The sequence below is a fragment of the Myotis lucifugus genome, unplaced genomic scaffold (genome assembly GCF_000147115.1).
Source record: "Myotis lucifugus unplaced genomic scaffold, Myoluc2.0 scaffold_88, whole genome shotgun sequence".
Classification (NCBI taxonomy): domain Eukaryota; kingdom Metazoa; phylum Chordata; class Mammalia; order Chiroptera; family Vespertilionidae; genus Myotis; species Myotis lucifugus.
The window spans coordinates 326,593-348,803 of NW_005871136.1; the positions used below are offsets into that span (position 1 = coordinate 326,593).

Genomic DNA, 22,211 nt, shown 5'->3' on the forward strand with positions numbered 1-22,211 from the left:
GTCGTATAGTTTTAGCTCTTACATTTAGGTCTGTGATCCATTTCCGAGTTAATATTTGGGAATGATGTGAGATATCCCATTTTATAGCTAAAAATTCTGAGACTTGGGTAGGTTAAATCCCTTTTTCCAAGATTACTTAGCAAGTAATTTGAATCTTGTTCTTGGCCTCCAAATCTTGTTTTTTCCTTTCCAATATACTATATTACTTCTCTAGAACTTTTCAAATAATGGTAGAAATTGACCCTTTTGTCATGCTTTTAAAAAGCGCACAGATATTGTGATTATGATTATCAATAATATTTATTAAAATTGAATAATGCTTAATCATCTAGAAAGATCTGATTCTATCAACAATCCTGAAATACAATAAAAGCAGATATTATAACCTTTTTATAAATGAAGAATAGACTTGCCTACAGTCACAAAATCTGGGAGCATGGTGGAGCTGGCACTAGCCCAGCCGTGGGCAAACTACGGCCCGCGGGCCGGATCCGGCCCGTCTGAAATGAATAAAACTAAAAAAAAAAAGACCGTACCCTTTTATGTAATGATGTTTACTTTGAATTTATATTAGTTCACACAAACACTCCATCCATGCTTTTGTTCCGGCCCTCCGGTCCAGTTTAAGAACCCATTGTGGCCCTCGAGTCAAAAAGTTTGCCCACCCCTGCACTAGCCCCATTTCCAGGGATTCCCTGTTTACTGTACCTTGCCCTACAATAGCCCAGGGGATCTCTATGATGCCCTCCCCCTCAGGTCAGAGACTGTATTTCAAAGCCCAATACACTTGAGGTCTACATTAGCTTTATTTTTGGAATATCTCTTCAGTGTTTTCCTCCATCAGTCGAAGATTGGTACATTCAGATTTGTTTCAGAATACTTAGCAGTTTAGTACTTTTACCTGTAAATAAATAATGAGCTGGCTACTTCAAGCTTTGTTATTTTCACTTTCCAAGATTGCCCTGGATAATTGTATAAGAGAAATGGCTATAAGTACTGTGGAAGTTACTCTTTATTGAGTGCCTGTTATGTGTCAGTCACAGCAACCCTGAAAGGCAGGAATTATTATTCCTATCCATCAGGCGAGGGAACTAAAGCTCAACAAGGTTAAGAAACTGGTTCAAAATGTCACAGATGCTAAGTGTCAACATCAAGATTTGAATCTTTTTTTTTTTTTTTTTAAATATATTTTATTGATTTTTTACAGAGAGGAATGGAGAGGGACAGAGAGTTAGATAATTGTATAAGAGAAATGGCTATAAGCTGCCTCCTGCACACTCCCTACTGCCTGTTATGTGTCAGTCACAGCAACCAAGGTACATGCCCTTGACCGGAATCCATCAGGCGAGGGAACTAAAGCTCAACAAGGTTAAGAAACTGGTTCAAAATGTCACAGATGCTAAGTGTCAACATCAAGATTTGAATCTTAAATGTCTCTAGCTCTGCAGACTGTACTTTTGCCACAGAGAAGAATAATCCTAGTGCCCATGTTGTTCCTGTTTCCAAGGTACAAGAGCTGAGTTTTCAATGGTCTTAGATATAGGAGAACCAGCCTACCTATGGGAAATAGTTTCACTATAAATCAACCCTTCCTAGAACTTAATAATATGCTGGCCTCATTCAGATTTGTTTGATTGTGTGTGTGGTTCAGTATCATATTTTAAACAATCTCTATGTGTCTTTGTTAATCCTCATTTTTCCTATTGATTTTTAGAGAGAGTGGAAAACAGGAGAGACAGAGAGAAACATCGATGTGAGAGAGGCACATTGATTGGTTGCCTCCTGCACATGCCCCAACCAGGGTCGGGGTGGGGGGTGGGATAAAGCCTGTAACTGAGGTACGTGCCCTTTGACTGGAAGCAAACCTGGGACCCTTCAGTCTGCAGGCCAATGCTTTATCCACTGAGCCAAACCAGCTAGGGCTGTATGTGTATCTTTGAAACTCATCTTCTGTGGAGTATGAGAGTCTGTTAGCTCACACTGGATTTGATGCTGGTTGATACTTATTACTTATATTTCCTTTGTTCTTATTTTCACTCATGATTTGCTAATCACCAACCACATATCAGATGTAACTTAACATTGTTTCATTTAGCCCTTACCATAACCCTATGAGAGTCAATGTACCTCCCCATTTTTCAGACAAAACAAAACAAAACAAAAAAACCCACAAAGCTCAAAAGTTGTTACCAGTAAAAGGCCAACCAGTGAGTGATGGAGTCTGGAGTCAACCCCAGAGCCAAGGCTCTTAACCCTCTCTGTATTTCCCTCCTCTCTCCACTCTATTGTCTTGCCTTTCTCAAATCATCATGGCCTCTGCTCTTGCAGAAAGTAAAATTAAACCATGGAACCAGTAGATCCTGGCATTTTCAGCTAAACAATTAAATACTTCTTAATTTCTTGGTTTCCAGAGCTAATTTGAAATCTTTTACCTCCCTATGCATGTTAAGCCAGCTGTCATAGTCAGATTCACCAAGAAGGCAATTGTGAGGCACCTTGGATTAGTGTCAGTTGCTTAAATGTCTATAAACCATTTAGAAGGTATAAATACCTTCCCTGAAGAGCAGCTACTTAAATTTTGCCCTGGAGTCACCCTTTCTTTAGTAAAGTTGGAATTTGAAGATAAGTTAAGGATGATAAAATAATGAGAGCTCACAAGTAAAATAGCAAGTTCTTCATTAGACTTTAAGTACAATATTCCTTTACTCTCTAAAGAATCAATTCATGTTATTGGAACTACTTTGATGTAACAGCTGGAGGGACACCCTGCTCTTACCTTTCCCTCCGAAACTAAAGAGCAAGCAGCCTGCATTATGCTTCATTTCAAATACAAATGAAAATTCCTAATCTCACTGGATGTGATTATGATGATTCTTGAAAATGTTCACATACTTAATAAGCCCAGTTATATTTTTTATTAATCATGACACAGTTCCTTTTGTTGCTGAATCATAAATTTAACATTTTTTATCTTTAATTTCTTTATTGGTTAAGGTATTACAAATGTTTCCTCATACCCCCATTAACCCCCAACCTCCCCCCACACACACTCATGCTCTCATTCCCCTGTTGTCTATGTCCATTGGTTTGGCTTATATGTATGCATACAAGTCCTTTGGTTGATCTCTTCCCCTTACCCCCACCCTCCTCTACTTTCCCTCTGGGGATTGGTAGTCTGGTCGCTGTTTCTCTGTCTTTGGATCTGTCCCTGTTCATCAGTCTATGTTGTTCTCTATATTCCACAAATGAGTGAGATCATGTGGTATTTATCTTTGTCTGACTGGCTTATTTCATTTAGTATAATGCTCTCCAGTTCTATCCATGCTGTTGCAAATGGCAAGAGTTCCTTCTTCTTTACCACAGCATAGTATTCCATTGTGTAGATGTACCACAGTTTTTTAATCCACTCATCTGCTGATGGGCACTTAGGCTGTTTCCAAATCTTAGCTATCGTGAATTGTGCTACTATGAACATAGGGATGTATATATCCTTTCTGATTGGTGTTTCTGATTTCTTGGGATATATTCCTAGAAGTGGGATCACTGGGTCAAATGGAAGTTCCATTTTTAGTTTTTTGAGGAAGCTCCATACTGTTCTCCACAGTGGCTGCACCAGTCTGCATTCCCACCAGCAGTGCACAAGGGTTCCTTTTCCTCCACATCCTCTCCAACACTTGTTGTTTGTTGATTTGTTGATGATAGCCATTCTGACAGGTGTGAGATGATACCGCATTGTCATTTTGATTTGCATCTCTCGTATAATTAGTGACTTTGAGCATGTTTCCATATGTCTTTCAGCCTTCTGTATGTCCTCTTTCGAAAAGTGTCTAGGTCCTTTGCCCATTTTTTTTTTATTGGATTGTTTATCTTCCTTTTGTTAAGTTGTATGAGTTCCCTGTAAATGTTGGAGATTAAACCCTTATCGGTGATATCATTGGCAAATATGTTCTCCCGTGCAGTGGGCTTTCTTGTTGTTTTGTTGATGGTTTCCTTATCTGTGCAGAAGCTCTTTATTTTGATGTAGTCCCATTTGTTTATTTTCTCTTTAGTTTCCATTGCCCTAGGAGCAGTATCAGAGAAGAAATTCCTTCAGCATATGTTTGCGATTTCGCTGCCTGTGGATTCCTCTAGTATTTTTATGGTTTCCCGTCTTACGTTTAAGTCCTTTATCCATTTTGAGTTTATTTCTGTGTATGGTGTGAGTTGGTGGTCTAGTTTCATCTTTTTGCATGTATCTGTCCAGTTTTCCCAACACCATTTATTGAAGAGACTGTCTTGACTCCATTGTATAGTCTTGCCTCCTTTGTCAAATATTAATTGGGCATAGTGGTTTGGGTCGATTTCTGGGTTCTCTCTTCTATTCCATTGATCTATGTGTCTGTTCTTGTGCCAGTACCAGGCTGTTTTAAGAACAGTGGCATTGTAATACAGCTTGATATCTGGTATTAAGATCCCACCTACTTTGTTCTTCTTTCTCAGGATTGCTGCAGCTATTTGGGTGTTTTTTTATTCCAGATGAGTTTTTAGAACGTTCATTCTAGATCTGTGAAATATACTGTTGGTAATTTAATGGGGATTGCATTGAATCTATAGATTGCTTTGGGTAGTATGGACATTTTGATGATGTTGATTCTATCAATCCATGAACATGGTATGTTCTTCCATCTGTTTATGTCTTCCTCTATCTCTTTATTCAGTGCCCTGTAGTTTTTCGCATATAAGTCTTTTACCTCCTTAGTTAAGTTTATTCCTAGGTATCTTAATTTTTTGTGTGCAATGGTAAATGGGATTGCTTTTTTAGTCTCACTTTCTGTAAGCTCACTATTGGTGTAAAGAAATGCCATAGATTTCTTGGCATTAATTTTGTATCCTGCTACATTGCCGAATTCATTTAGCAAGTCTAATAATTTTTTGATGGAGTCTTTAGGTTCTCTATGTACAGTATCATTTCATCTGCAAATAAGGACAGTTTTACTTATTCTTTTCCTATTTGGATGCCTTATATTTCTTCTTCTTGTCTGATCGCAATGGCTAGTACTTCCAGTACTATGTTGAACAGGAGTGGTGAGAGGGGGCATCCCTGTCTTGTTCCTGTTCTTAGGGGAAATGGTTTTAGTTTATGACCATTGAGTATGATGTTGGCTGTGGGTTTGTCATATATGGCTTTTATTATGTTGAGGTATGATCCTTCTATTCCTATCTTGCTGAGAGTTTTTATCAAGAAAGGGTGTTCGATTTTGTCAAATGCTTTTTCTGCGTCAATTGATATGACTATGTGATTTTTATCTCTCAATTTGTTTATGTGATGTATCACATTTATTGATTTGCGGATATTGTACCATCCTTGCATCCCCGGGATAAATACTACTTGGTCATGGTGTATGATCTTTCTGATGTATTGCTGGATCCAATTTGCTAGAATTTTGTTGAGTATTTTGGCATCTATGTTCATGAGGGATATTGGCCTGTAATTCTCTTTCATTGTGTTGTCTTTATCTGGTTTTGGTATTAGGGTGATGCTGGCTTCATAGAATGAGCTGGGAAGTGCTCCTTCCTCTTGAATTCTTTGGAATAGTCTGAGGAGAATAGGTTTTAGTTCTTCCTTGAATGTTTGGTAAAACTCCCCTGTGAAGCCGTCTGGCCCCGGGCTTTTGTTTGCTGGGAGCTTTTTGATGACTGCTTCAATTTCTTCCATAGTTATTGGCCTATTAAGATTTTTAGAATCTTCTGGATTGAGTTTTGGAAGATTGTATTTTTCTAGGAATATGTCCATTTCCTCCAGGTTGTCTAGTGTGTTGGAGTAGAGTTGTTCATGGTATTTTTTAACAATCCTTTGTATTTCTGTGGGGTCTGTTGTTATTTCGCCTCTTTCATTTCTGATTTTGTTTCTTTGAGTCCTCTCTCTTTGCTTCTTGGTGAGCCTAGCTAGAGGCTCATCAATCTTGTTTTTCCTTTCAAAGAACCAGCTCTTAGTTTCATTGATCTTTTGTATTGTTTTTTTGGTCTCTATGTAATTTATTTCTGCTCTGATCTTTATTATCTCCTTCCTTCTGCTCACTCTGGGCTTTTCTGTTGCTCTCTTTCTAATTCTTTGAGTTGTAGAGTTAGATTATTTACTATCATTTTTTTCTTATTTTTCAAGGTAGGCCTGTAGAGCTATAAACTTCCCTCTCAGGACTGCTTTCATTGTGTCCCATAGATTTTGGATTGTTGTGCTTTTACTGTCATTAGTTTCCAGGGTGTTTTTAATTTCTTCTTTGATCTCATTGGTAACCCAATCATTATTTAGTAGCACGCTATTCAGCTTCCAAGTGTTTGAGTTTTTTGGATTGTTTTTATTGTAATTTATTTCTAATATTATGCCACTGTGGTCTGAGAAAATGCTTGTTATGATTTCAATCTTTTTGAATTTGGGGAGACTTTGCTTGTGACCCAATATGTGGTCTATTTTTGAAAATGTCCCATGTGCACTTGAGAAGAACGTATATTCCGTGGCGTTGGGGTGAAATGTTCTGTAGATGTTAATTAAGTCTATCTGATCTAGTGAGTCATTTAGGATTGCTGTTTCTTTGCTGATTTTTTGTCTAGAGGATTTATCCAGTTATGTCAGTGGTGTGTTTAAGTCCCCTACTATGATTGTGTTGTTGTTGATCTCTCCCTTGTTATTTTCCAGGAAGTTTTTTTTTTTAATATATTTTTATTGATTTTTTACAGAGAGGAAGGGAGAGAGATAGAGAGTTAGAAACATCGATGAGAGAGAAACATCAACCAGCTGCCTCCTGCACATCTCCCACTGGGGATGTGCCCGCAACCCAGGTACATGCCCTTGACCGGAATCGAACCTGGGACCTTTCAGTCCTCAGGCCGACGCTCTATCCACTGAGCCAAACCGGTTTCGGCTGGGAGGTTTTTTATGTATTTGGGTGCTCCTGCATTGGGTGCATATATGTTTATCAGGGTTATATCCTCTTGTTGTATCGATCCCTTTAGTATTATGAAGTGGCCTTCCTTATCTCTTGTTATGGCCTTCACTTTGAGGTCTATTTTGTCAGATATAAGTATTGCTACCCCAGCTTTTTTTTCATTTCCATTTGCTGAAAGATATTTTTCTATCCCTTCACTTTCAGTCTGTGTGAGTCCCTTGTTCTGAGGTGGGTCTCTTGTAGACAGCATATATATGGGTCATGTCTTTTTATCCATTCAGCCACTCGATGTCTTTTGATTGGAGCATTTAGTCCATTTACGTTTAAAGTTATTATTGAAAGGTACTTGCCTGTAGTCATTTCTATTTTTGTGCCTGTGTTCTTTCTTACCTTTTTATTTCTTCTTTTTACAGCATTCCCTTTAGCATTTCTTGCATTGCTGGCTTGGTAGTGATAAACTCCCTTAGCCTTTTTTTGTCTGTAAAGCTCCTGATTTCCCCTTCAATTTTGATTGATAGTCTTGCTGGATAGCGTATTCTTGGATTCAGTCCTTTGCTTTGCAACACTTTGAATACCTCCTTCCATTCCCTTCTAGCTTGATGTGTTTCTGTTGAGAAATCATTTGACAATCTGATGAGGGATCCTTTGTAGGTAACTCTCTGTCTCTCTCTTGCAGCCTTTAAGATTCTCTTTGTCGTGTACATTTGCCATCATTATTATGACGTGTCTTGGTGGGGTCTTTTGGGGTTCATCTTGCTTGGGACTCTCTGTACTTGTGTAACTTTTTTCTTCCCCATATCTGGGAAGTTTTCTGTCATTATTTCTTCAAATAGATTTTCTAATCCTTGCTGCTCTTCATGTCCTCTGGCAGCCCTATTATGCGTATGTTACTTCTTTTCATGTTGTCCCAAAGCTCCCTTAGGCTCTCCTCCTGCTTTTTAATTTTTTTCTCCAGTTGCTGTTCAGATTGAGCTTGTTTCTCTACCTTATCTTCTAACTCACTATTTCGGTCCTCTGCTTCTTCTAGTCTACTGTTGAAACCTTCCATGGTGTTTTTTATTGTAGCTATATCACTTTTCATTTCTTCCTAATTCTTGCATAGGTTGTTGATTTTCTCATCCATCTGGTGAATGAATTGTACAACCATTACTCTGAATTCTTATTCTGTCATGTTGCATGCTTCAATTTCACTAATTTCCTTTCTTGGCGACTCCTCATTTTCTTTCCTCTGGGGATTGTGTCGTCTCCTCATTCTGACTATCTTCAGATGGTTCAAACGTCGAGTTGCGTGGGCCCAGGCCGTGTGCAGTGGGAGCTTCGCACCACCCTAGTGTCACTGAAGAGCTCCGACACTAAGATGTGTGGTTGTGGTGAGTTGGTGGGAACCAGGCTCACTCAGAGTCAGCATTACCAGCGCTCAGTGTGGTCTCGTGTGCGCACTTAGAATCAGGGACTCCGCCTGCACCGTCCTGAAACAGAGACCCCCCTGGACTGTGTTGAAAATCAGAGCCCCCTAGCATGCGCCAGGAGTCAGAGTTTCCCAAAAATCCAGTATCAGAGTCTCTGTTGCTTTGCGCGGCCTTGCATTGAGAATCAGGGTCCCTGTGTGCACATGCACCAAGAATTGGAGTCACTGGCTCTTAGTGTGAATGCACTGGGAATCGGATCCCAGGCGCAGGTGATAAAAACAGAGTCAAGTCACTGGTGCTTGGTGCTGCCTCCCGCCCGGAGAATCGGGGTCCCGGAGCCCGTGTTGCGGGGAACAAGTTCCCAGTGTTCGCGCGTTAGCTCTCAGGCTAAGATTCCTGTAGCCCAGGGGTCCTCAAACTATGGCCCACGGGCCACATGCAAATACAAATATTGTATTTGTTCCCGTTTTGTTTTTTTACTTCAAAATAAGATATGTGCAGTGTGCATAAGAATTTGTTCATAGTTTTTTTTTAAACTATAGTCCGGCCCTCCAACGGTCTGAGGGTCAGTGAACTGGCCCCCTGTTTAAAAAGTTTGAGGACCCCTGCTGTAGCCCATGCTGCAGGGGACAAGTTCCCAGTGTTTACGCATTCACAGGCTAAGATTCCTGTAGCCCGTGCTGCAGGGGACAAGTTCCCAGTGTTTGCACATTCAAAGGCTAAGATTCCTGTAGCCCGTGCTGCAGGGGACAAGTTCCCAGTGTTTGCACATTCACAGGCTAAGATTCCTGTAGCGTGTGCTGCAGGGGACAAGTTCCCAGTGTTTGCACATTCACAGGCTAAGATTCCTGTAGCGTGTGCTGCAGGGGACAAGTTCCCAGTGTTTACGCATTCGCAGGCTAAGATTCCTGTAGCAGCACTGAGGCCCAGGCGAGGGGTGGGTCTATCAGATACTATGGCGCTGACCGTGAGCCTGTGGGGAGGGGGATGGGCTCTGTTACTCACAGAGATCTGCCTCCAGGATGTCTGGATTCTTGGTGTCTGTGGGTCTGTAGCTGTGGTCGCCAAATTTAACATTTTTAACTGAAGTATTAATTTCTCTCTCTTTGGTCATGTCGAGACTTTGGGCAGTGGTGGAAAGTGCAGTTAAATGGTATCTGTACAGTTTTGGCAACTCATTTTTAGATTCTTACATTAGACTTTTGAACTTGGTTATGTTTCCTGACCTTGTGGTATCTCTGCTATCCCTGAAGAAGCTGGGAGGTTGGGAACAAATTGAGCCTCAGGGAACGAATCACAAGCATTGAGCTACCCAAGACCTAATTAGGTCATCTCTCCCATCCACCTGCCAGGGCATGTCCTTAGATAGGGACAGAAAGAATTGTAAAATATAATTTTTTTAAAACATTTTTTTTACATTTTATTTTTTATTGATTTTTAGAGAAGAGAGTAAGGGAGGAGGAGAGAGAAAGAAACATCAATGTGATAGCAAAGCATGGATTGGCTTCCCCCACCAGGGACCAAGCCTGAAACCCAGATATGTGCCCTGACTGGGAATTGAATCAGCAACCTTTCAGTGCACAGGACGATGCCCAACCAACTGAGCCACATTGGCCAGGGCTTGCAAAATATCTTTGGCCATTGATTTTTTTTTTATTGATGGTTTAAAAGATTTGTTCATTCATTCAACAAATATTTACTGAACATTTACTATGTGGGAGGGCACTATGAGTCTTTCACTGCCTTCATGGAATTTATAGCTGGAGTGGGGGAGGACATGAAGGGGGTAAATATTAATCAAATACTCACACACAAAAATTGAAATATGCTGTGAAGAAAAGGTACATCGTGATAAGAGAACCTGTCTAGGTCATTTTACCTGACAGAGATAAGCTGAGATCTGGTGGATGATTAGAAATTAACCTAGTAAACATGGGAAGAAGCGTGTTCATGACAGGGAACAGCAAAGCAGCAGTGCTGTGGCAGGATGGGTCCTGCAGACCGGAAGGACTCCATGAATGCCTGTGTTTTACAGACACCTGGGGGTTAGTGAAAAAGGGATGGGCTGGGTGGGCTCGGAGCACCATCAACCCCACTCTAACCAGAGGACTCTGCTTTTCTCTCTTTCATTGAGCCTCCTCTAAAGACTTCATATGAAAACAAAGTTCTGCTACTTAAAAACAAAAAAAGGATTTGAAAAATCACTATCTTAGGCCATCTGTCTGACCTAGCAAAGAAGTTTTATAACACATGTCATATATGATGTGTCATGCCACACAACACTTTTCAGCACCTTCTCCTCACCACTGTCAGAGAATGCTATCTCTTTTTGAGGCTGTTTTCATGAAATGCAGTGAGTACGTTTGGCTATCTGTACAAATCTCTAAATTCCGTTGTCCAGCACACAGCCCTGAGCCATTAAAAAAAAAATCATTCTAATTCCAAATGAAAAAGGTAACACCATATGGAGTTATTTTAGACCAATGGTTTTCAAATAATTTTCTTTTTTAGCTGTGGGATTAAATAAGATCTAACATGAAGTTGTCAAAAAGTCAAATCCTCTTTATTTTCTTATTTGTGCCCTTTTTCTTATATGTTTCACATTTTTTTAGTATAAACATTTATTGCTTTTATCATCAGAAGATAATGTTTTTTAAATTATGTGGCTGTTTAGGAAAACTGAATCATCTCATGATAAGTTTCAGGGACTAGTACAGATCGGAACAGATGGCTCCCTCTGTTGTAGTGCCCCCTGTTGACCTTTTCACAACTAGGGATTACTAATCACAGGGTGGCCGTGGCTTTCTCACCATGAATTTATGTGATGACAGCGGAAACCTTACTGACAAACAGATGTTTTTCCCAAGTGGAGCTTTTCTTAATGAAATGGTTGCTTAGAAACCAGACCATGCTAATAACTTTTCTATATTTAGTTTGTAAAGTGATTCCATTTGCAAAGTTATTAAGTCAGAGAATACTAATTAGATCAAATTAAACATATCTATTATTTCTTGCCTTGCAATTCAGCAACCAACTGGTTAAATTAGCAGCAAAATTTGGCCCTGACGCATCTATTCATAATAAGGACATACATGGAAAATGACAGCTCATGGAGCCACCCTCTCTGCTCTTCACTGTGATTCTGTAGAGGTACAGTGTGTTTGATCTGTCACCTGTATGTATTAGACACTGTGACATGGAGCACTTATGAGGTTGCTGAGAGGATCAGTTAGATCAGTGGGTCAAAAATTGTAAGTGAAAATGTAAAAGTAACTTCAAGTTAAGCTCAGTGACACAGCAGTAAAGGAAAGGCTTGGGAGGGAAGATGCTTGTTAGGAATGTAATTTATAAATGGAAAATCTGATAGGCTGACTATTACTAATACAGAGAAACCTCAGCATGAACCATATTTGTCTGGTGGATTAAAACATGAAGTCTTAAATTCAAACTACACGAAATTTGGAAGAAAATACATTTCTGTCTTTTATTTCCAGTAATGATGAGGTAGCTCAGTTGAAAACAGCTATGCTTCAGGGCCCCTACAGGGTCCATGACTAGGTCTGGTCATTCCGGGAAATTGTAGACAAAGTGTTTAGTGTGTATGTGCATTTATGAGGGAGAAGGGACTCTTGGCGGAGGTAGAAAGGTGGGGGGTGGGGAGGAAAGGAATTATAGTATCTCTGCCTGGTTTCCCTATGAAACTATAGTTTAAGTCCTATAAGGCATGGTTGCTGATTTCACAACAATCACATTTTCTAAGCCAGTCCTAGTGCCTGTCACAAAGACTTGCCTAATCATCTCATCAGGACAATCGCCAGGCTTAACTGAGGAAAAAGGGGAGAATTTCAGAAATATTTATATCTTGATTGTGTCACTGTTTGGTACCCAAAGCACAGAGCAAGTCTCCTGGCCGGAACACATCAGAGACTGTGCAAGATCAGCCCTGTCTTGTTAGAGCTTCGGGCCAGGTGACAACTCCCCTGGGAGGCTTTGGCTCTCAAAACCAGTGAGAACCTGACGCATCAGTCATTGTTGCTGATTCTACAGTTTCTCCTTGCGTAGGCTTCCGGTGAAATGCCAGCAGAAACTCAGAAAAAAATGAATCCGAAGTTCAGGTGGTACTCCTCCTACCAGGACCACCCATCTTGGGTCTATAGGAGTTGTAAAGGGTTTTATTTTCTTACTGAGTCTAAAAGAGAACCACTTATTGTTTTGTGGGAAATCAGAAGCTCCTATTTTCTTTTTAGCAGTAAACATTTCTTTTGATAGCATAAAGAGAATGTTAATGTGCTTTTTCACTCTTTGAAAGCTCATAAAGAGAATTAAATGACTAACATTCTGCTTATTTGTCAGCCATGATCAGTTGACGCAAGTTTCTCTGAACATGTAGGGTGATGATTACTCCCAAAGAAGTGGTAATTGCTGTTTTCTTTCCCTTCCTTCCTCGCTTATGCTGTCAGTCAATAGTAGAGCAGCTTTGTTCAAATTTCTGTGCATAAAACACTAGCCCTTGGTCACAGTGGTGTTCTCGCAGCTCTGCTTTTCTCAGCTCTGTTCTCTTATTCCTTCCTCTCTGTTGCTCAAAGTTATTTGATAGAGACAGCCCTGCCAAGGTGGACCCTGAACTTTACAGTGCTGTTTCAGGTTTCATTTTATTCATTTGGGGAGGGTAGTAGAATTAAGAGATTTAGAGGCCTTACAGTAGCCCATAAAGATGTGAAGTGGAGGTATTTTCAGAATCACTGGTTAAAAACTGGAACTCATTAAAATCCAAGGTTTGGATTTCCATTTGTGTGGCTCCTCTGTCACCACTAATGGCAACAGCATCTCAAGTTAGAGTCATTTGTGAATTTAATGAACATCACTACCTCCTTTTTCCACCAACTGGTAACAAAGCAGTCCCCATGAAGCCCAACCGGACCCCGTAGAGGGCTCTGCCTATTCATATGGGAAGCTGTGTGCAAAGTGTTTCTCCTTCCTCTGATCTTGGAGTCCAACAGAAAGTAATTTTTATGGAGTGAGGCTGACATCATATACTTGGAAATGTAAGGTTCGCATCTTTGGGGTTAGGATTTGCGGAGCTAATATTGTTCTAGCACGTATTTCTCTTAGGCACTGCCAAGTGAGCCCTGGGATGGCAGAGTGCACATTTGCAGTTCTGCTCTGCCAAGTGGCAACTCTGTATTCTTGTGCTATATTTTTTACCCCTCTATTCCTCAACTTCCTCCTCAGTAAAACTAGGAATGATGGTATTACTATTTCAAAGGATTGTTTGAAAGCATTAAGTGGGTAAATAATGTAAAGTGCTCAGGACTTTGCCTGGCATATTGAAAACAATAAATGTTAGGAATTTTTATTGTCTTTACTACTTATTATAATAATAATAAATGCATTTTTTATTATAATAATATTTCATGATCCAAATGACTTCCAATAAGTACAGTTAACTTTCAGTAAATATAGATTATTCACTTGTTTTTACTTTTTCCTTCTTCAAAATGGGAATTTGAAAACAGTTTAAGCAAATGTATATTGGCATTATTTTAGTATTTGGTATTTTTTTTAAATATATTTTTATTGATTTCAGAGAGGAAGGGAGAGGGAGAGAGAGACAGAAACATCAATGATGAGAGAGAATCATTGATCGGCTGCCTCCTGCACACCACACGCTGGGGATCGAGCCCACAACCCGGGCATGTGCCCTTGACTGAATCTAACCTAGGACCCTTCAGTCCACAGGCCGACACTCTATCCATTGAGCCAAACCAGCTAGGGCGTAGTATTTGAATATATTATTTAGATCCTGGATTAAAGTGATAGACACTAGGTACAGTTCCTAAAAATTTTTAGCTGTTAGTCTTCTATTATTCCTAGCCCTGTTTTTTTCTCAAGCCTAAGTAACACTCACTCATCTCGAATCTTTATAAATTTGTTGGGGCTTGTCTACACTTAACACAACTTTGGAGCTTCAGAAAAACTTAGCATCAAGTTGGCTAGATATTATCATTTACTTTAATTACAAAAGCAGCCCAGCTATTCAGTTGAGCTCCCACACTTCCTTGATTTAATAACCAACTTCCCCACTTTATGCAACTTCCTAGATTCTTAGAGCTGAAGTTATTGTTAGTTTCCACCATAATGAGAAGTCTCAAATGAAGCAAGTGAAATAACCTACTAAAGGATAGTATTTTCCTTCTCTTGGTCTACCTTTATTATCTTTGTGTCATAGAGCTAGAGGACAATCCCAGATTGGTGATTGTCTTTCTGTAATCAGGGGAACATTTCCTTGTGCCTGACCATCATTGTTCTTTCAAACTAGAGATTCCTCCACAGGAATCTTTTTAGTTTTTCAAAATAACTTATTTTTATAAATTTATTTCAAACATAGTTTGTGAAGGTTCTAAAAGCTTATCCCCTACCCTTATTACCCCCTCACAGAGATAACCATTCCCCTCACCACCCCCTTTTTAAGTAGTTTTTCCTAGTAATTATCTCCTCATTTATAAAGAAAATGCTTACACATATCTCTCTTGATTTAAACAATTTTGGACACAATGTATTTATTTTCTACATATAGGGTGAGGATTTAGCGCATGCACATACACATGCACATGCATGCCTGCATATGCCCATCTGTACCCCTTCTCCTCTTGCCTTTTCCCCATCACAGTTTTGGCTGCATCATTGGTAGCATTTGCTGCTGACTATAAGGGTATTATTCATTGCTGAGCCCAGTTCAGTCTTCCTTTCTTATATATTTGCTTAGTTTTCTATTTAATGGTTACTAGTTTTTTCCAAATGATCTATCAAATACATATCATTTTTTTTACCTTTGTTCTCTTTACTCAAATTTCAGCCTTTGACACCTATCTTGCTCTCTTTATCCTTGTTTGTGGGTTTATACCCTTTTTACTCCTTAGTCATTAATTTTTAAAAAATATATATTTTATTGATTTTTTACAGAGAGGAAGGGAGAGGGATAGAGAGTTAGAAACATCGATGAGAGAGGAACATCAATCAGCTGCCTCCTGCACACCCCCTACTGGGGATGTGCCTGCAACCACTGTCACTGCTGGAAGTCAACACTATTTTGGTTTTTGTTGTTTTCTTTTTTTCTTAACACTATTTTAAACAGAATACATTCCTGGCTTTATCATGAAAGTCATTGGGAGAAAAAAAAAGCATAGTTATTTTGCAAAGTTGATTGTCTTTTTTGTTGTATAAAGTACTTTTAATAATATTTTACATTAGTTTGCCTATATCCTTTGTGTTACCCTAAAACACGTCAGAATGCTTTCATGAACTCTTGCCAGTTTGTTTTACCTTTACCTCCTATGTATCTTATCAGTTATACCTCATCTTGAAATGCATGGCTGTTTTCCTAGGAATCAGAGCAGGAGCAGCTATCTCTCATACAATCATTTGCGTCTGATTGCCAAAGGGATTGGTGTGTCATGTTTCCTTGAAACCTCTGCTGACCCAGAAATTACCTCATTTTCACATTACAAAGGAATTATCAAGTGTGAGAGGTCAAGGTTCATGTGAAGGTTATGGCCATGTTTCCTCCCTTGTCAAAATTCAGAAAACTTTTCAAATAAGAAAACAAAAACAGCCACACAAAATTTCATCCCTTTAAATTATTATACAGTCTTAACCATCATATACAATTCCCTGCACTGCTTGATGTAATAGTGAGGAGGGAACTGCCTGTGTTCCCCATGGATTTGTAAACTCATAGGTGGCAACCGTATCCTAGAAGGTAAAACTCAAACAGAGGGTCATTTGGCAGCAGTCTGCGGAGCAGGCCGGCAGGAAGATAAACAATTGCTACTGTGGGAAGCAAGGAAACTACTACTTTGCTATTGGCAACCTTTTTATGCAAGATTGGGAGAATTCATAACTCCCTGGTAGGAAAAGTAAAAAAATAAATCTGAAATTGAATAAAAATATATGTGAAGAAGACTGTGTTAGGATTACTTTGGTTGAAAAAAATCAAACTGGCATATGCATAGAGGGTATTTATTGCCTTATGTATCCAAAGATTCAAGCCGGTAGGAGTACAGTCGGATCCAGGGGCTCAAAGTATGCAATCGGGTCTCTTCCTTTTCTCCTTCCGGCTCTTGGCTTGACCCTCTTCGGTGTTGGCACCATTTTTGGGTGGGCTTTCTCCACAGGGTGGCCACTGGCAGCTTCCAGCTCATAACTTCAACAGGAAAGAAAGTAGAAAGAACTTACCTTCCCAGTAGTTCTGACGTGGGCTCCAGGATTGAATCGCATTGCCCATTCCTGAACCATTCATAGTGGTGGGGATGCGATGGAATATCCTAACTGGCCAGCCTGGGACATGAGTTCACACAGGAGGGAGAGAAAGTAGGATATTAGCTGCACTCAAACCACTTGGGCTGAGAGTGGAGCTTCAAGAAGGGATACTTATCTCAAAGGAACATGAGTGCTGTTAGCAGGAGAGTGAGTAGAAGCTCTGTGCAACCAAAGATGCCTGCTACCGAGAGGAAAGCAAGAGCTCGTTTTGAAGTATATGGAAGGATAACATGCTCATAGAAGTAACCAAACTGTTCCCTGCCAAAGATTAATGAGAGAAAACAGGCATAAACTGCAATAGGAGGGATTTTAGTAATACATATGCTTTAGAAAAGCTAGATATAGATCAAAGATTTATAAGGCAAATTCCACTTTTCCACTGATTTCCATTATAAAGTCCCGACCTATATTTCCAAAAGGAAGCAAATTTACCAGGTTTTTTAGTTGGGAATTTCTGATGGAAAACTAGTTATGAGAGCAACAGATCTATAATATGTACTGGGCCTTGTAACATATTAGCTATACAGCATCTACCAGAATTGCAGTTACCAGCCACCAATTCACTTTTTCTTTGGGGTTCTTTCAGAACTGGGAAGATTTTTTATTCCTCTTTCTTGGTAAACAATTGGTTTATCCTTTTCTTAAGCCACAGACCTTTTTCCTATGCTTAGGTGTTTCTCATTCCACCTTGGACCTCCAAGAAGTTGCCCATTTTTTTACATAATAGAACTAACTACAAGTGCTGGGTCACATTTTGCCAACAGGGAAGTAATCTAATTCAGGTTCTGCCACAGCCTGAAACTCCCTTAAGAGCAGTACTTCTGTTTGTATAAAATTGGAGGCCACATAAAGAGAGCTATGGATTAGGACCACCTGCAGAGTCTTCCCAGGCTTTTCCCAAAGCAATGAAAAGGTAGGAATGGGGAGGGCAGAAAAGAGGATGGGCAGACAGGTACAGCCCACAGCAGTTGCTCCGCCTTTGTGTATATCTGATTTATAAGAGAATGGAATCACTATCTGTAACATAGAAAACAGTATGTAGACTTTGCCTGCAAGATTGTCAAGCTTAAACAGGAGAATGGTTAACTCAGGTAAAAAATAATTATAGATTTCTCAAACATTTATATTACTCCTTCCCCATCTTTCTTAATTCCTAAAATTTATATCAAGACTCTGTCTTTGAGCCCTTTTGTTCATTCATTCATTTAACAAATAGTTATTGAGCACCTGCTATGTGCTGACACTCTTCTAGGCATTTAAACTATAGCAGGGAATAAAACAAGTCCTTGACTTTGTAGAGTTCACATTTTGAGGAGGAGAGCAGTCAATAAATAAGCAATATATAACATGTCAGGTAATATTAAGTGCTGAGAAGAAAAATGAAGCAGGCTGAGTGGGGTGAGCAGAGGGAAAAGTAAAGCAGTCAGTCTCTTCTAAGAACAGCAAGGAGTCCAGAGTTGCTGGACTATAGGGAGCAAAGGAGAGTATGGTAAAAGAGGAGGTCAGAGAGAAAGCAAAGGCAGGTGGGGATTGGGAGCTGCCCATATTTAGGGGAGAAGAGAAACTGTTGAGGGATTTGGACAGAAGAATGATGGGACCTGTTTTTTAAAAAAATCTTTTTTTAAAATATATTTTTATTGATTTCAGAGAGGAAGGTAGAGGGAGCGAAAAATAGAAACATCAATGATGAGAGTTCTCATTGATCAGCTGCCTCCTGCACGCCCCCCACCAGGGATTGAGCCCACAACCTGGGCACTCCATCCACTGAGCCAACCGGCTAGGGCCTGGTTTATGTTTTAACCAGGAAGTTCCAGCTGCAGTTAGGGAATAGGGTAGAAGCAGGGTGACTGATTAGGAGATCATTGAAAAACACCAGGCCAGAGATGATGGACCATCATCTGAGATTGAGGAGGAGGTAGTGAGAAGCATCTTCATCCTGGGTATATTTTGAAATTTCATGTTTTCTTCCTTTGTTTTTTCTTTTTCCTCACTCTTCTTTTTTTTAAAAATATATTTTATTGATTTTTTACAGAGAGGGAGAGGGATAGAGAGTTAGAAACATCGATGAGAGAGAAACATCGATCAGCTGCTTCCTGCACACTCCCTACTGGGATGTGCCCACAACCAAGGTACATGCCCTTGACCGGAATCAAACCTGGGACCCTTCAGTCCACAGGCCGACGCTCTATCCACTGAGCCAAACCAGTCAGGGCCCTCACTATTCTTTAGACGTTATATAACCTTTTCCACCACCCACCCACCCAACCGCAATGATGGAATTTGTATTTATATGCTTTGAGACCAGGAGCTTTATTTCTGGTCCTGTCTTAGGTCTCTTCCTCCTGCCACCCCTCTAGAGTTTGTTTGATATGGAGCTGGGCACAGATATGATAACACTGCTGCAGACACACATTGGGAGGTACTGGCATGATGGGAGAAGGGGTCAGCAAGTCCTAGGAAGGGGGAGTCAAGAGCAGGATCTTCGCTATTTCTGATCAGGGAACTCAGCCATAGCATATATCTACTATTGACTGTGCCCAGAATATCTGAAGGTATTTCTTGTGGAAACTGCTCTCACTGTTGACATTTTACAGAGAGAACTCATACTGGAATGGAGAACTGCAGCAGAGACAGGAATCACTGCTGTGCTTCAAGCAGGGATAATAGTAGTCATGGAACCTTACAGTCCGGAATCAGGATTCTAGAAGGCATTTAATCCAGTCTTCTCCTGCTGTTGTGTGAACCCCTACCATGATTGCAGTCATCTAGCCTCTGCTTCAAGAGTCTATAACTCATAAATCATGGAATGTCGGTGCTGGAAGTGATCTTAGAAATTATATAGGGCTGGGACTAGAACTCCCAGCCCCATGTTCTTTCCACTTACTGTCTTGTCACTCCAAATAAAGGGCAGCCCTTGCCGAGAATTACAGAGGTGGGTTTAAATGCCTTAGTGTTCAGCCCATCGCAGGCTGTCTGGGTTTATTTGCCTTTCAGTCCTAAAAAGTAACGAATTTTCTTTTTATTTTCAATTTCAGGGATTGCCCTGCTCTCAGATGCGTACCCGGAGAAAATCTTGATTGGCCTGTTGGCTCAATATGACAGCAGCAAAGACAAGCATACGCCAGAGACCCGAATGAAAGTCGGGGAAGTCCTGATGCGAATTGTGAGAGCATTAGGTGAGTTTTCTTGTTCCATCCTTCTGAAACGGTGGGGGAACAGTCTGGCTTTGGAACCAAAGTCTGTACACCTGGAGGCTTAGTATGTCCACTGTGAAGGTAGGGATGTTCCTAAACATCTTGCAATGCCCAGGACAGCTCTCTACAACAAAGAATGATCTGGCCCCAATTGTCAAGAAGGCCCCTTTGGATAGATCCTGTTCTAGGGCTCATGTGAGCCATTTTGTTTCTGCTTTAACATCACTCAGATGTGTTAGTTAAGTCCAGGACTGCCATTTACAGCTATTCAGGTTGTTCACAGCTGTAAAAACTCTAAGAGGCATCATTGTATGAACGGCATGCCCTGGGGTTGTACAATACGCAACCTGCGTGATCATCCTGGTGGCCTTGACACATCTCAGTTATAATTTAGATTGCCATCTCACTGGACAGAGTTTGAAAGTTATTCATTCCCTTCTGTAATATATTTACAAATCCTTTTGGAAAAAATATCCTTGGATGAGGATTAACATCCAAGAATTCTGGGGATGGAAACTTCTGCATGTGGCTAATCTTATGAGCATACTTTTTTAGTGAATAGCCTTTTCTGATCCTATCTGCTAAATATGGGAGTGTGTCCTCATCAGAGCCTGTGGCCACCTTATAGGTGATTATGTATGCCTCCTACACTTTTTTGGGCCTTCTTTTTACATTTAATGGACCATAAAATGAATAAAGTATATTTTTAAATTATCTTCACATCAATTTTTTCAGAGATGTAAGTTTAAAATCTATTTATAGATCTTACCCCTCCTAATTGTAGCAGTAATACATGGTAGTTTTGGGAAATTTGGAAAGTATTTTTAAAGTATTTTTAAAAAACAAAGTAATCACTGATAATCTCATAATTCAGAAATAACCACTTTTTGTTTACATTTTGATCTTTCCTTTTTTTCTAGGAACTCTAATTATACTGTGTATATCCTGCATTTTTTCATTTAACATTATCAGCACTTTTCTGTCATTTAATATTTCTTGAAAATCTAAGTTATATTGGTTGTATTATATAATCAGTAATCTGAATCTATTATAATATTTAATTTTCTTCCAAAAAGCTATTATTGTTTAATTAGGTTGTTTCCAGTTACTTTCTTTATGAGGAACTTTTCAAGGATTATGAGAAGTGTGCTATTGATTATTCTTATACACAAATCCTTTTGGTGACTCTTTGATTTTTTCTTTAAGATTGGTTCCTGCAAGGGAAATTGCTAGGTCAAAGTATACACATGCTTTAAGGCTCTTGATATTTAGTGTTAAGTTGTCCTCCAGAAATGTGCACTCTTGTCAGCAGTGAATGAGACTGCTAATTTCTCATACAGAAAAATTATTCCGTGGCTTCAGACCAGATTTCTACCTTGGCTCCCAGAATGAATGGAAGAACGTATCAGAAAATGTGGTGGGCGGGTGGGCTGATGAAAGGAAGGGGGGGTGTGAGGGGAGGGAGTGCTGGATGAAAGGGTGGTTGTGTGATTCAGTGAACTCATTGTTGCTCTAGAAGAGCAACTCAGATCTGGTGGTGTCGTCGTCGTTATATACAAAGAATAGCACTTAATTATATTTAAAGGCAGAACATAGTCTTCTTACTCAGCAAGCTCAAACAAGTTCCAGTTTACTCTAGATCAGAAGTTTCTAAAATTAAGCAAAAATAGAAAGCCCTATTCATGTTGAAGATATTCATCTGAAAAGTTTACCTTCAGTGAACTCTATAGAAAAGATCAGGAATTAATTTTTGGAATGAGGAATGAGGGGAGAGAACTAAATCTCAGGTCTCTACTGGAATATGCCAGGGCAAGTAGAATGACACCCAGGAATGCTGGGGCAAAGCAATTTATACTTCTAAGTTAGGAGGTGCATTTTCTCTTTATCTTCCAGGAAAAGGTGGGTCCAGGAAAAGGGGGTATTTCTAACTCTTAATTACCTTATTTAATGTACTTTGTCAACTCTTTTTCACATCACCTGCTTAATTTTTATTAGTTTTGTTGTTAATCCTCATCCAAGGATATTTTTTCCATTGATTTTTAGAGAGAGTGGGAGGGATGCAGGGAGGGGGAGAGAGAGACAGACAGAGACGCAGACAGGGACACAGACAGACATTGATGTGAGAGAGACACATAGATTGGTTGCTCACACATGTGCCCCGACTGGGGCTGGGGATGGAACCTGCAACCCAGGCACATGCCCTTGACCAGGAATCAAACCCTTGACCATTTGGTGCTCGAGCCAACCCTCTAACCACTTAGCCATACCGGCCAAGGCTCACCTGCCTAATTTTTGTTTTAGTTTAGTAATCACTTTGTGCCCCCTTACAGTTTAATCTAGTGATGAGCAACCCATGATCCTATCTA

General features: G+C 39.9%; 1 protein-coding gene across 1 annotated transcript in view; it reads left to right on the top strand.

The window, feature by feature from the left end:
* Window positions 1-22,211, top strand: part of TANGO6 (transport and golgi organization 6 homolog) — a 140,502-nt gene that overhangs the window by 62,646 nt on the left and 55,645 nt on the right. Inside the window, exon 15 of the mRNA XM_006091147.3 lies at window positions 19,687-19,827. Within this exon, the coding sequence (XP_006091209.1) occupies window positions 19,687-19,827 (141 nt within the window). The remainder of the gene's footprint in view (window positions 1-19,686; window positions 19,828-22,211) is intronic.